Genomic DNA, 16,152 nt, shown 5'->3' on the forward strand with positions numbered 1-16,152 from the left:
CATTCTTGATTCATGAGATAAAAGTGAGCCCATCAATTCATCAATAGATAGTATTGTCAAATCTTTAGATTCTTCAATGGCAACAACAATGGCATCAAATTTTCTAGGCAAACAGCGAAGTATCTTTTCAACAACTTTTTGATCTGTCAAATCATCACCATATGATCTAATTTGATTAACCACATTCATTACTTGATTTAGAAATTGATCAACTGAGTCTGAATCTTTCATACACAAATTTTCAAAATCACGCCTTAAAGTTTGCAATTTAGCAATCTTAACTTTTGATGTCCCTTGATATGTTGTTTCTAAAATATCTCATGCAATTTTAGACTTTTTAGCAGCACAAACCTTAGGAAAAATTGATTCATCTAAAGATTGTTGAATTAGAAACAACGCTTTAGCATCTTTTTTCCTGTTATCTTGTAATTTATCCTTTTCATCTTGTGTTAATGTAGACTCATCTTGTGGTTCAATAAAACCCTTTTCAATAAGATCCCGTATGCCTTGAGAACAAAATAGTGTCTTCATTTTTATAGCCCAAAATTCATAATTTTTACCAGAAAATATTGGAATTTGTGGTTGAGCTATACTACTTCCTGAAGCCATATTAATACACAGTTACAACTGCACTTTACAATTTTAAACTTTGCTTTACAAGCAAATCCACCAAACAAGTCTAAGCCAATGACATATAGCTTAAACAAACAACATTATAATGCTTATTTTCCCCTTTTAACAATTTTTTTAACATTAGACTTCACTCCAAGAAATCAGCTCATACCTTCTTCAAACATTAAACTGAGATCTTCTCTTCTCTCAATCTTGGCAGCCACTAGTCTCCAACTTTAGAAGCTGATAATGATCTGCAATCAAGAAAACATTAGAAGCTTCATTCACTGCTACAGCAGTTATATATATCAACACATAATTCTTTTGCTCCTAGTCCCAGCTCTTCATGCTCTGATACCAATTTGAAGGCAAAGAGAGACAAATAAAGAGAAATAAAACTGATTTCATTGTCTTACTGCCTTACCCAAATGCATTACATAAGGCCTTTATTTATAGAGGGTATGAGAACTCTCTACACACAACATATTTTACACATGTTAAACTACATTAAATATAATATTAAATATGAACTGTTATTTTGTTGGTTGAGGCGGCTCATTGTCTGCAATTTATTGTGGACGGTGGATGGACGGCTGAGTTGGGCTGCTGGAACGGCAGAGTGGTTGGCTGGACGGTGCTGGATGTCTGCTTTTAATGACAAAAGTTACTATCGACTACCGCCAACAGGGGCTGGGCCCTTCAGGCTTATGGGGAATACTTCTGCACTGGGCAATGGAAACCCTTCGGATGCTCCGCTCATAGATGCCATCAGTGCTAACTATGCCGTTCTCTACGCGGTTCGTTCACTCATGCTATATATCTCACTGATCTAAATTGATATTCACACTTTTATATATTCTACTTCGCCTGCATGTTAATTTCTCCTTTGCTCTTCTTTCTTATATATTGTATTCTGATCTCTTTCCTTATTTACGTCCATTGCAGGATTTGATTGCGGGAGAAACGTATTCAGTGATCGTGCTGGTGGACGTGTGTCCGTGCCCGCATGAAGCGAAAGTATTTAAGGTGATCGATGCGGACATAGAGATGGGAGCCTGGCTCGGCGACAAAACCTGCAACATTCCCTGCCCACCGGAATCCACGCACACCTTAAGGGACCCTCGGGAAAGCCAAAGCCCAAAGGAGGAACATCAAGTTAAGGTGGAATTTGAGCTCCCACATGTGGGTGGGGCTGGACCCTTCAGGCTTGTGGGGAACACTTCTGCACTCGGCAATGGAAACCCTTCGGATGCTCCGCTCATGGATCCTATCAGTAGTGACTATGCGGTTCTCTACGTGGTTTGTTCATATTATCTAACTTTAAATTTCTCTTTTCTTTTTCACACTTTATATTCGCCTGCATGTTTCTTGCTTTCTTTTCTTTCTATCTATTCTCCTCCTAATTTACCATTCTCGCTGCTGCGACGTATTCTATTGCAGAGTTTGACAGCAGGAGAAACGTATTCTGTGAGCGTATATGTGGACGTCTGCCCGTGCCCATATGAACCCACAGTATTTAAGGTGCATACAGATGAGGACGTAGAGATGGGAGTATGGCTCGGCGATAAAGCTTGCAACATTCTCTGCCCAGAACAATCCATGCACTTGGACTCCGCGCAGCGTCGTTTAACAATGCAGCTTGTTAGAGTAAACGGTTCTTATAAATAAGTGCTGAGATCTGCTGTGCACCTTCTTTAATATATCTTCTTGAATTATGTTTTATCTATGTACGCGGACATCCAATCTTTAGTCTTGTTTAGCTCTAATGTGCACCTGCACTGTGCGTCTTCCTATGTAATGTTCATCTTCATGAATGAATGAATATGTTTTGTTTAATCTTTTTATTTGTGTTGTGGTCTTTTCCATGTTCTATAAGGGTTTGGCTGCATGAATAAGAATATGGGAATAGCAATATGTATTTTGAAATTTTTATTCTAGAATAGAAAATAAGAAAACGTATTCCTTCAGTCAGAATTTGATGGGGAATTCACCGACCCAAATATTTATGTTTTCTAAAATAAATAAAACTGGAATAAGAATAAGAATACGTATTCCAATTCCACCTATTTAAATGGAATTGCAAATGCTAATTTTTTGGTCAAAATTGAAATACTTGGTCCTATTCACAATTTCCATTTGGTGCACACAAATGACAAATTTGAAATTTTAATAATTTACATATGCCTATTCCACTCATATTCCCACTTAGAATGAATGGAAATATGACTATAATAGCTAAATTTTAGTGTATAATAATTTAAAAGATTTTCTTGTTATAAATGTTTGTCTTTCTTTTCTATAATATTTTATTTATATTTCATGTGTATAAAGTTTTAAACAAATAAATACTTTTGCAATATGATGATTATTCATATAAATGATTTCTAATAAGTTTTATATAAATTTTTGTTAGTTCACTATAAAAGGTGAGTAGCTTATATATACCTATTTTGGAGGTGACTATTTTATTTAATATAAAGTTATTTTAATCACAGTTATTTAATCTAAAGTATTTTTTTAATTTTTCTATTTTTGATAAGATTAGTATCTAATTATTTATTTATTTTTAAATATAGTTGTATAGAATTACTATAAAATTGTAGTTATATAAACTTACTATAAAAAATTTCTTCAACATTTTATTTTTTAATTCTATATATAGTGTTTAATTTGCATTCTTTAAATTTTTTTTTTTTTAAGGATATTGTTATGTAAAATGTTACATTTACGATTAGAATTATGGTTAGGGTTAGTGTTAAGGTTAGGGTTAGAGTTAGAGTTAGAGTTAGGGTTAACATTAGGATTAGAATTAGGGCTAGGGATAGGATTAGGGTTATTGGTAGGGTTAGGGTTACAATTAGAGCTAGAGTTAGGGTCAAGGTTAGAGTTATAGTTAGAATTAGAGTAAGACTTAGAGTTAGGTTTTGAATTAGAGTTAAAGATAGACTTAGAGTTAGGGTTAAAGTTAGGGATAGAGTTAGGGTTAGCATAAGGGTAAGAATTAGGGTTAGGGTTAGAATTAGGTTTACAAATACAATTAGGTTTAGGTTAGTGTTAGAATTAAAGTTAGGGTTTGAATTAGAGTTAGAGTTAGAATTAGAGTTAGAATAAGGGTTAGAGTAAGAGTTAGATTTAGGGTTATAGTTAGAGTTAGAATTATAGTTAGAGTGAGGGTTAGTATTAGGGTTATGGCTAGGATTAGCATTAGAACTAGAGTTACATAAACTACATATTAATTAAAATATTAACAACATATTTATTATGTGAAGATTTCAAATTCTCCCATATTAATTTGTATAACACTTTGAATTATTAAACAATTTTATAAAAATAGAAAAGTCATGACAACAATTATAAATTTTAAAGATTAAATTTTTAAATTTCAATACACTGCTAAATTTGTAAAATAAGCCACTGTAAACTGCTCTCAAGAAATTTCAATAACATGAAATAACCATTAACGAATGGATTTTTTGAAATGCAAGAAATAAGAATCATGAATATAAAAATCATCAATCTAAGTGTTGAACTAGATTCTTTCGAAAAAGAAATGCTTCATTCAAATGACATTTACGAATTTTCAAAATTTTCTTCCAAAATTTATATTGTCCCTATTGTTGGGCGGTCATTATGGATGAGGTCAATGGTAGGAATCCTTTGCATAATTCCTCTCTTGAAAAGCTAATCTTTTGGTATCAACTCCAAGGTTTAGTATTTGTCTTGTGATGTACCAAAATTTGCTCAGTTGAAGATAAATGTGATTGTTCACAAGGAGGCCTTTGCTAGTTCTATTATGATCTCGAAATGAAGTAATTTTTTTTTACTGTCTCGAAATAACACACAAAAGCAACAATGTTTTTGTATTTTATATTTTTCAATGAATTCAATCTAATAGTGCAACTAATATGAGTTCCTATTCTAACAAGGGGTTAGCAAAGCAAATAACAAAACTAAAAGAAAATAACATTAAATTAAAAGACTGTTGGACATAAGCTACAAAAAAAAAATGGTACGAGTTAAACTTTCAAAGAAATCGATAGGAAACCAATAAAAATAGGAGTAGAGCTTCCTAGAATCGACTGATGCAATTGTTAGTGAGAAACATTAACAATCGTATGATATTTCAGCTTTCATCAAATGGGAAGGCCATGGAAAGTGAGCTCATGCGAGATGAAAATTTATGCAAGCATAATTTGATGATCTCTTTTCAAGCTAGATACATTAGAAAAATTCATAAAAATTGTAGCAAACACCAAAACTAATAGATGGCACAATCGAAAAAAATGTAATAAACCTTTGGCTCAATCACAATCTTATGAATACAATTCAGAAAACAATGACACATTCAGGCAAAAATCACTACACTCCAAATGCGAGCACCAAAAGCATAATTTTATTGCATAATAACGGTGGCCCTTGTTACATATTACAATAGGTTATTTGTAAGAAATCGTCTCCTCAAATTGTGTTGAGAGTGAGAGATATTCTTCATTCAATAAAATGCTTTTAAAAAATAAAACAAACTAAATATATACAATCTAACAATTAATCTAGTGCTTAGAGGGACTCCATCCATATTTTATTCATTAATTGGATGCATGAGCCCTTTACATGTAAAAAAAAGAGGAAAATATGAGAGAGAAAGGTCTAAGTGAAAGTGGAAGCATCAGGAAGTGCCAAAAATAGAAGCTGGTCCTTTACTAGGCATGTGTCGAAGTTAAACTGTCCTCAGAATGCATTCTTGATGCATGGAAAGCACTATTTTTAGAACTAGCAGTTAACTGTCAGTGCACCTATCAATTGTAGAGCTACAAACCTATGTACCTACGTACCTACACACTTGTAGAGCTATGGATCTCGACAGAGTCAAAATCTCAAAATTTTACTGAGTGTCAAAATTAAAATTTTGGCATTTGGGTTTTGTTCTTCTTCATCCCAAAGCTATGTTTAAATGTTTTCCCTTGAGTTTCTCTATCATCTTAGTAATCTTAGCCACATCCGAAAGATCTAAAGCCTCATATTTATCTTTTATCTTCTACCTATAGTTGTCTACCTTAATCTGGGTATTTGCAAAATTCTTGTGTTTGCTATCCAATTCTAATAGTGCTTCTTCAGTCCTAAGGGCTTGTCAGATACCTTCATCATTGGATGCTTCCTCTAAGGTCTTCTTAAAATTCTCTACCACTACCTTAATTGGCAATAGATTCTCTCATTCCTCATCTTCAAAAATGTCCAAGCATGCATCACTATAGAGCTTCTCTGCTTTCAAAATTTGCTCTCGGGCTTGGTCCTTGAGCCGATGGATCTCCTCATGTAATGTTCCCATTACCTTGTTTCTATCCGCTATCTTTTCTATTCAATCATCAATCATATATAATTCTTCTCTGGTATATACATCAATAAAAATGTAGTACCTTTGCCCCTTTATGGCTTGTAGAGTTTTCAAATCCTCACTCTAGGCCCATACTTCATCCGTAATACTGAAGTCCTACTTCAAAATTGCTACAATATTATTCATGTTCTCCTTTATAACATGTAGTAACCTCAAATTCCCTATGATTATAGTAACACCTTTATGTTCAGGGCTTTCTCACCATTGGTGACAAGCCTTCAAAAATGGGTCTAATTGTACACCTCCCCCTTCTCTAAGTATGGTATTCAAAGTTTTCTCAGGGTATTCAAGATCAAGAGGACCAACAACTTCGGCTAGATATCCTTTTAGGATCTTGACTTTCCTTGGAAGTGTTTAGAGTTCGACCTCCTCTTGCTCCATGTGCTTGAGGACCTCTTTAACTCCCATGGTCATCATTAATTGGGTTGAATCCTATGTAGGTCCTCCCAACATAACATCCTTCAACTCATAATCTTTGAGGCTATGACTTTCTACATTTGTGGCTTTAGTAGGGAGAGCCACTAATGCAAACAGTTCATGGTTTCGTGTGCTTGTGACAAATTCTAATGGTGCTACCTCATGTGATGGGGACTCAGGTTTATTTAGTATCTCTGCAATGTCACAAAGGTCATCCTCTAAAGCATAGAATTGACACTTAGTACTCCTCATTATTTCATTCTGAATCCTTTGAGGGATGTGTCCTGTTGAGAACCTAGCTCTTGATGACGAAGGGGTGTGTTTTACTACCTCCTTTCCCTTGTCACTTCTGCTCAGAGTTGTCCCCTATTAGGAGGGCTCTCCTTTTATAGCTTTAGTCTCCATTGATCTTGTATCTTGCACCTCAGTGTCTTGGGAAGGTGGTTGAGAATATTGCACCATTTTTCCCTCCTTCGACACTTCATCGGTCACCATTTGTTCTGATTGCTCCTCTGATGATGGCTCCTTTCGAACCTATTCTTCCTCTGAACTCTGAGGTGGAGGAGTCATCAAACCTTTATCTACCATCGTAATTTGTAGTGGAGAAGGGGGAGTAAGATCAGGACCCTGTGTATCTGGTGGCATTTGCATCCAGTCTTCCTATTGAGGTTTACCTATAGTGGTGTCCCTGATCTTATCCCCAATTAATTCTGTACCTATGGGCATGAAATCAAAATCTGACATTGAAAAAATTTCATCACCCTCTTCACTGTACTCATCCACCCACTGCTGCACTTTATCTTTTGAGGAAGAGAGTTTTAAGGGTTCTACTTGGGTGGATGGCGAGATACCTATGGTACTCTTTCTCCATTCTAATTCTATGGCTCTTGTTAGCTGAGTTCTTCCCTATAGGGGAACTTATTCCTCTTCCTCTTCTGATTCTTCTTCTTCCTCTTCTTCGTCTCCCTTTGAAGTGCTTTTAGTAATAGATGGGGAAGGTACGAATCTTCTGTTAATCCTTTGCCTCCTTTTCATCTAGATCTTGATCCTCTTCTTTTGTTTCTTAGACGTAGAAGAAGAAGCTAGCTCTTCTTACATAGGAGGAATGGAAGCTTGTGGAATCTCTCCCTCTTCTGGTTGGCTAGGTACAATGGGAGGCAAATGAGGTTCATCCTACACTTGGGTAGGTCTAGTATCCTCAAACCTTGATGCACTCTATTCTTGTTATTGGGGACGCACCTGTTCTTTAGCTTGTTCTTCTTGAATCCTTTGAGGGGAGGTCCTCTTTCTTTTGTTCTTTCGCTTCCTTTCTTGAGCGTGATAATATCCAACCAGGTGATCAAGCTGGTATACTGTCTCTAGCCTAGTAGGAGATTGGGCCTCAAAGGTAGGAATTGTTGCTTTCTTTCCTCTACCTCTTCCTGGGTGGGCATGTGCATGGAAGATCACTATATCAGGAATTGGATCAAGTGGAAAATGAAATGCCCAACTTGGGCATTTTTATTTATTTATTCATTTTTATTGTTATTATATTTTTATATTTTTTATATTTTTTATATTTTTAAAATTATATATATGTATATTTAAAAAAAAAATTATACTCTTTTTAAAAAAAAATTTTTGGAAAGCAAAAAAAATGGGTGTGCATGGGTTTGAAAGTAGGCACATGGTGCTGAAGGGAACATGGTGTGTGTGATGTGCACGGTTAGGGTTCATGTGGCACACAATGGCATAAGGGTGCGTGGTGCCAATGGAGGCACATGGTGGTGTCACTTTATGGCACACATTGCCGAAGTGGCCGAAAGCGCGTGGCGCCAAAGTGGGGCACGAGCACACGACGCCGAAGTGGGCGAGGGTCCATGGCGCCAATGTGGGGCGCGCAATGGTGTTATAGCAGGAGGCACGTGGTGCCAAAAGGCACGTGCAACACCAAAGGGCCCATGCACAGAGTAGTAAAGGGTGCATGGGTTTAAAGCATTACCTTAAGCATGCGAAGCAAACAAAAAACTCGGCAAAAAAAATGTTTGAGTATGAAATGAAGGGAGGGGGTTTTTAAACCCCTCTACTAGGTGGGGTGCACAGGTGTGGGGGTGTACGACACATATCTTTCCCGCGCACATGCTTACATGATGTGATTTCTTTCTTTCTTTCTTTCTTTTTGAATTTTCTAATTCTTATACTTCTCCATTTTTTTGAGTTTTTTGGCTTTTCAATTTTTTGTTTTTTTTGTATTTTTAAACTTTTCAATTTTTGTCCTTTTTTTTTTTTTTCAACTCTAACACTTTTGAATTCTAATATTTTCTCTTGACGCTCGAATTGTGAGTTCGAGAGTTGGAAAAAAAAAGTAGGGGGTCCCCATTCCTAGTGAGGAATGGGGCGTGTGTTGTGAGACCACAACAAATAGTCCCAAAAAAAGGAAGAAATGACCAAGGTATTTCTTCATCAACAAACATTCTTCCAACATGTGTCAAACACCAACCAAACTTTGAACATCTCGAGCTCTTTCGGATGAATTTACAATCAAAATCTCAAAATTTGAAACCTTCAAGCTCAATGTATGACTTGTATATTCATTTCCTTTGATATCTTAGAATGCAGTCTATCAAAGTTTTTTGACAATTTGGAAACAATCTTCTACTCCTCCTAGCTCATTCATTCATGATCTCTACAAAGGCTATTCATCGATCATTTGCTTGACTAGATGGGAGAATCAGTTCGAGGGCTCTTGGCAGGATGCCATGTTCTTTTAATTTTCTAGCCATTTGAATAATATCTCTATGTCATTCAGAATGTTACTTTTGATGAAGAAATATTTTGGATACAAGATATTTTATTTTGAGAATGTATCTTTTTCCATTTTAGATATTTAGAATCCTTCAATCTTAACACGTTCTTTTTCTCTTTTATTTTCTTTTTCTCTCTCTCTTTTTTTTTGGTAGCCTAACTATGTTTAGACTGTGTATTCAGGACATCGGTGTCATTTCTTGGATTCGATCTCTTGTGAGCATCCCTTGCATTCCTCTTTTAGAACTTTTTAGAAACTCTCATGCTAAACAATGATCTTGGCAATCTTTTGAGGAGACCCCCTCCTATTTGAACTAGTTGAAGTTTGGATCATCCCTCGTCATCTTTGACTTCAATTCAACAACACCTAAACAATCAAATTTTAAATTTGCAAATTTTTGAGTACTTTTTGGTCTATACTTCTGATTTCTAGAGTAAAAATCTCCTATTTCCACAAGGAACGTCTGTCACTTGATTGGTATAAGACACATAATCATCTAAATGTTTTGAAAAAGAAATACTTTTTCCTGAAATCAAAACTAAAGAGAGGTTAGTAAAATCTTGAGAGACAATCTCAAGTACACCTTACTCCCTAGGACTAACACAACTTTGAAAATAAAACACATGACTGAAAGCAAATATGCAACATGAAAGAAAACACACTTGCAGAAATAAATACACTTGCAAGAATAAAAATCTAAGCTAAATGTAGAAATAAAATCTAACCAATTTTTTTCGTGTCTTTTAGGCTTCAAAATAATGCTTCAAAAAATTCCCCCTATAAGGAACTGAGCCTAAAAGTGGTTTCTTCGATAATTTTTGCAATCTAATAAGGGCCCGTCCATAAGCATTGAAACTTAGTATGGTTGCCTGGTTTTTCTTTCGCCTTATCCCAAAGTAGAACAAGGTCAAAAATCCTAAATGATTTAATCATGGCTCTCTTGTCAAACCATCTTTTCACAACAACTTGATGTTTAGCCATGTGCTCCAATGCAACTATCTATTTCTCATCGATCTCTAAAAGATTCATCTATCTGATTTGTACTTTGTCAGCATCTTTAGCATACCCACTCATGAATTTCAAAATAGGAAACCTGAGATTAAGTGGGAACATTGGTTCTTGTGCATAGACAAGAAAATACAGAGAAGTCTCCAAAGCATTTTTCACTCTCACTCAATCCATCCATAGGGCATATTTGAGTTGCATGTGCCAATCCCTAGGGTTCTCCTTCAACAATTGTCTTATTACTGTGATCAAGTACTTGTTTGTAGATTCAGGTACCCAATTTCCTCGCAAGTAATAATTTGACAAGAACTTGACAATGACTTTATTTTCAAATGCCCACTAGGTCAAGAATGAAGATGTGAAAGTAGACCTGTTATCACATACCAAGGTAAATGGTATTCCAAACCTAGTAACAATGTGTTCTTCCATGAAGTCTATTACCACCCTAGCAATGCAATTTTTGAATGTTTCTACCTCTCTCCGTCGTGTACAGTAATCTGTAGCTCTGAGAATAAATGTGTGTCCAGTTGATGATGGTGGATTGACTAGACCAATAAAATCCAACCCCCACTTTGTGAAGGGGTGCACCTCGTACACTGGTTGTAATGGCATTGCTAGGTCCCTCTCTTTATTAGCACTGGTTTGACATATATGGAAAGAACACACATGTTCAAAGGTATCCTTGAATATTGAGGGCTAAAAATAACCTGATCTTAAAATCATGTGAGCTATTGCTTCTGCTAAACCATGTCTTGTACCATACTTTTCATGGAACTATTCCAAGACTTCCTTGGCTTCTTTACATCCTTAGCATTTTAGATAAATCCCATCATAATTCCTTTTATACAACTTGTTGTCAGGTAACATGTAGGACTAACATTTCATTTTAAGTCCCCTACAATTTGAACTATTCATCCAACTAGGACATTGGTCTTGTAAGAGATAGTAAACAATATCTTGATACTAAACATCTGTCACCACTCCCTGATTAATGTCAACTTGTGATATGACCATCTTCTTTTGATCATTTTCATTTGTTTCATCGTCAAACTTGAATTCCTTTTCATTTCCATCTTGGTTATTAGCTATCATTTTTGATAACCCTTGACCTCTGACTAATCTCATAGGTTGAATTTTGAGGTCAAATTCTTGAAGTATGGTCATCCACTTTCCCCTTCTTTCACCAAGTTCATTCTGCATCAAAAGTATCTTTACTACTAGATTAGGTACAATTGCATACACCTTACTTCTTAGTATGTAGTGATGAAACTTCTTTACCACCTTGATTATTGCAAAGGATTGGTCTTTCATCCTCCTTTTCCTTCTTTTGTGTCAGGATCCTTGCACACAAATGTTCAAAAGAAAAGAAATATATCTTAAAATGCAACTCGTAATCTATACTCACCAAAATTGGGGATTTTGAAATGGCAACCTTGATATCTTCAAATGATTTCTTTATCTCAGGCACCCATTCTGTCTTAGCCCCCCTTTTGAGTAAATCATTAAGGGGACGAACTATCTTTGCAAATCCACTTATGAATTTTCACACAAAATTTATCTTTCCAAAGAAAGATTTTAGTTCCTTTCGATTATGAGAGGCACTAATTTAAGAATTGATTCAACTCTATCCAGATCAATGGAGATTCTGGCTTTAGAAATGACATGTCCTAGGAGATTTCCTTTAGTAACACCAAATGAGCATTTCTTGGGATTGAGAGATATTCCGTATTTATGACATCTATTGAATACCTATCTTAGATCAGTAATGTGGGTACTTCGATCTTTTGAAAAGATAGTCAAGTCATCCATATAGATAACTATACATTTGTTAATCAATCCTTTGAAAGCCTCATCCATCGCTTGTTGAAATGTAGCTTCTACATTAATCAGTCCAAAGGGCATTCCTCTATAGGAAAAAGTTCCCCACTTCATTGTGAAAGTTATCTTTATCCTATCTTTGTCATCGACCATCACTTGATTGTATCCTAAATAACCATCCAAGAATGACATCATTTTTGAACCATTTACAATTTCCAAGACCTCATCTAGTGAGGGCAAAGGATAATTATCTTTATGAGATGCTAGATTCAAGTTACAAAAGTCAACACAAAGGTGAATCTCTCCAGTATTCTTCTATATAGGAACCAAAATTTACACCCACATGTAATGCTAGATAGGAAATATGATCTTGGCTTCTAGTAGCTTCTTTACTTCTTTCATGATCAGTGGTTCAATGATAGGATTTTCCAATCTTTGTCTTTTCTGGAATGGTTTGGCATCTGGTTTCAACGAGATGTCATGTGTGATAATCTTAGGATCATATGTTTTCAATTCTTCATAGCTCCAAGCAATAACATCCTTATACTTGATAAGTAATTTGAGCATGTCTTCTCTTTCTTGTTGATTGTAGAATTTTCCTATCTATACCATTTTTGGTTCTTCCGTAGTACCCAAATCATATGAGTCACATTCTTTGATTCCTTTTTCTTGAGTTTCCCTTCTATTGAGTGTTGATTCATCACGGTCAAAGATATGTTCATGTTCAACCATTCCTTTTGGAATAGTGTTGGTTTTTAGATTTAGAATCCCATCTTCATCTTCAAGCTCATCATCTTTAAGTTTGTCATCTAGTGTATCATCAATTTCTTGTCCTTCAAAATGGCGACTGCACATGATAAACTCAAGTATATGTTGATCATCCTAAAAGATCTGAAAGTTTGTGATTTTGTCAAGAATGGATGGAACAACAATAGTTTCTACTGAGAATCTTTTCAACTTGGTTCTTTCAACTGGTTGCAAAGCACTTGTTGAGATGGCGAGAGCATCTACTACTATATTATTTCTTCTTGGAATGGACCATATGTTCAAAGCTTCAAAGTCATCCAATATATCCCATATGCTTTTTTTGTAAGCAAGTAGCCTTTTATCATTCCAAGAGTACATGGATGTTACTTGTCATATGGCCAATTGAGAATCCCCTTTGATTATGAGGGCAGTGACTCCTTTCTCCAGTGCAAAGAGAAGTCCTCGAATTAACGTCTAGTATTCTGTAGCATTGTTAGTACATCTAAACTGTAATCAATATGCAGCATAGAAAGACCTACCTTTTGGGTAGACCAATTTGATACCTGTACTAGCTCCCAACTTGCATTGGGAACCATCAAAGTAGAGTGTCCAAATTGCATTTTCCTTGGGTTTTTTTGACTTTATGCTCATTTTTCCTTAACTTTTCTTTCACTTGAGCCTTGAATGACTATTTCTTAGGAACCTATTTCAACTTTCCTTGTGTAGGACTTGATGATTCCCTTTTTTAATCTATAGATAGAGGAAGTGTATGTTTTTCTTTTTAATCTTGAATTTCTCCTATCAGTTCTTTGATTTCATCAACTTTAGGTTTAGAATGAATGACTATTGATCTCCATCCTTTACCTTTCACATATCGTCTTCTAAGAAAAACTCCCACCATCTAAAGAGGAATCATTCTATGACACATTCAAATCTATGCTTTCCTCTTAAATCTTTTCAACAAGGTTGGATGAGTTCACTGGATTTTGGTCTTTTGTGAGTTCATCTGTTGAGGTCTTTTTATCCTTGTTTTCCATTATGTGTGTTAGTACCTTTACTACTACTTCTTGACATGATGAACATTCAAATTTTGAGTGACTAACTTTATGCAACCAAAAAAATCCTGGGAGAAGGATGATATTGGGATCAGTTTCCTATCCTAAACATTGTAAGTTAGCCACCATATTGTCTATGAACTGTGTCATGGTTTCACTTTTGGGTACTGGCACTTTAGGTTTTTCATTTTGATCTAGAGATGTATTTGTTGGAACTACATCCAATACCATCACCTTGTATGAACCCAAATCTGATTATAAGAATGCTATCTCATTCAGGGCTTTGTAATCTATAATCATCATTTTCAATTTGGGTTCTGCATCTATCTTGATTTGATTGTTCAATCCTTTCCATAGTAACCATAACTAAGTGAAATCCATAGAAAACCATCCTCTTAGGCATTTCGTCCATTCTCTACTCAAGAGCAACCCATATGTTTTTAGGATATCAACCACATGTATGTCAATAACATCCTAAATCTAAGGGTCATCTGTTAAATATATCCACACATCTTTCAATACACCAATGACTTTTACCTTTATTTTATACAATTATATTACTACTCGATTAGAGGGTTGAGGACTAACTCCTAGCCTTTGAGCTATTACTAATGGCATTACATTACATGAAGCTCCTGAATCAATAAGGAAATTGTGAAGGTTCTTCTCATCTATCTTGATGCTAAGAAAAAATGGTGGTACCTCAACTTTGTCTTTGAACATAGTAGGCATCGCTTCTACAACATTCACTTGTTAAGATACTATCTTTTGAGGAACATTATTCGTATTATGGGAAAACTTTATATGATCCAATGTCTTCATAAGAGCTTCTCATTGTTATGGACAATTCTATAACATGTCAAACATGGACATATTGGCCTTAGTCCTTTTCAAGTCTTCTACTGCATTGTACTTTTCAGTGGACCAAGCAAGATTCTTTACTATTGTTGGTACATTCACTTGATTCTGATTATATTGTCCTCCATACATTGGTCTTACTAGTGGTGGATTGTTACTTGCTCTTGGATTAGGTGGAGTTGGTTGCAAAGCTAGAGGAATTCCATCCATCAAGGGATCCTTTCTATTTTTGAGATTGTATGTTTTCTGATTATCATTATGAAAGGAAAAATATCTCATCATGCTGAAGGTTTGGTTCTTGGCTAAATGGGAATGAGAATTCCTCACTTGCTGGTTGTTTCGCTTGTGTATTCTATTCAGAATCATAGGATTCTAATAGCATAACATTGAATTGTATAGGAGGAGCATTATCATTCACATGTGAATTTAAAAACCATCATTGTTAGGTGCATTTTGGCTATCATCATACTAATTGATATTATTATACTGAATATTATTGTTGTTTTTATTATCAGTAGGAATGCTTCCATTATTCGAGTGTGTATTCCATTGTCAGTTCTATCTTTGGAAGCCATTGTTGCGATCAGGAGGATTGAAGTTTTTTCCTTTGCTATTGTTTCCTGCATTGTTGTTATTATTGTTCCCATTAAAATTCCTATTGTAATTTTGGCCAAAATTTTTGTTGTAGGGGCTAGCGTTGTTACTTTGGAAGTTGTTATTATGTCCTCGTGACAATCTAAGATGTGTCAACTCATTGTTCATTTGTGGCATAGTCTTCTTCATTTGACCAACTTTTGAAATAAGGTTATTGTCTATTTCCACGGGAATTGTGGCCTCCTGTTCAAAGAAAGCTATTTTTGGAGGCTCATACCCTAGATATGTTATCACATGATTTTGTGGAGTGGGTGCCTACTGTAATAGAACTAGATTCATAGGTATGAACTGGCTAGGGACAGTAGGTGCTCCCATGGGGTATGTTGGTATTGTAGTGACTGCTTGCATCATAAGCATTATTCCTCCTCCATTAGGATTGGCTTGCTTCATGAACGTGATCTCTTCTAAAAAGACTTTATCTAATGTATCAATATCGAATGGAGGAAGTCTTCTCATCAAGATCACGGTAAGAACATTCATAGCATTCATATAAATCTAAATAGTGGCTCCAATTGGTATAGTGTATTGCATTTCTAGCTTGCAGTATGCCATATGAAAGTGATGGTTGAAGCATGAAACTATTTCAGCTGGGTCCCTTTTAATTGATATAAACTGTTAATGTATCACAACTAGGTTGATGAAAGTTTTAAATTGTTCCAAGAACAATTTTTTGAAAGTATCCTAATCTCCAATACATCCTGGTTGCAAATTAATGCACCAATTAAAGGCAATTTTCCCCAAAGAATTGGAGAATAAATGAAGAACCACATCCTCATTAGTAATTTTCTTTCAATTGCAAATTTACTTGA

At 35.3% G+C, this 16,152-nt stretch overlaps 1 protein-coding gene across 1 annotated transcript; it reads left to right on the forward strand.

Moving 5' to 3' along the window:
* The first annotated feature begins 1,305 nt into the window (after nucleotides 1–1,305).
* On the forward strand, nucleotides 1,306–2,454 carry LOC149551537 (uncharacterized). Its single transcript, XM_089789702.1, has 3 exons — nucleotides 1,306–1,409; nucleotides 1,558–1,911; nucleotides 2,053–2,454. The coding sequence occupies exons 1-3, from the start codon at nucleotides 1,320–1,322 to the stop codon at nucleotides 2,278–2,280; spliced, it is 672 nt and encodes a 223-aa protein (XP_089645828.1). The 5' UTR covers nucleotides 1,306–1,319; the 3' UTR covers nucleotides 2,281–2,454.
* Nucleotides 2,455–16,152: the final 13,698 nt, after the last annotated feature.

The sequence above is a fragment of the Cupressus sempervirens genome, chromosome 6 (assembly GCF_028749045.1).
Source record: "Cupressus sempervirens isolate cs-2001-9-10 chromosome 6, ASM2874904v1, whole genome shotgun sequence".
NCBI lineage: Eukaryota > Viridiplantae > Streptophyta > Pinopsida > Cupressales > Cupressaceae > Cupressus > Cupressus sempervirens.

Excerpts from the sequence above, each read along its gene's own strand:
- LOC149551537 (XM_089789702.1), top strand. The coding sequence starts at position 1,320 with ATGGGGAATACTTCTGCACTGGGCAATGGAAACCCTTCGGATGCTCCG. Across the intron at positions 1,410-1,557 it reads ACTATGCCGTTCTCTACGCG|GATTTGATTGCGGGAGAAAC; the intron begins GTTCGTTCACTC and ends CGTCCATTGCAG. Across the intron at positions 1,912-2,052 it reads ACTATGCGGTTCTCTACGTG|AGTTTGACAGCAGGAGAAAC; the intron begins GTTTGTTCATAT and ends ATTCTATTGCAG.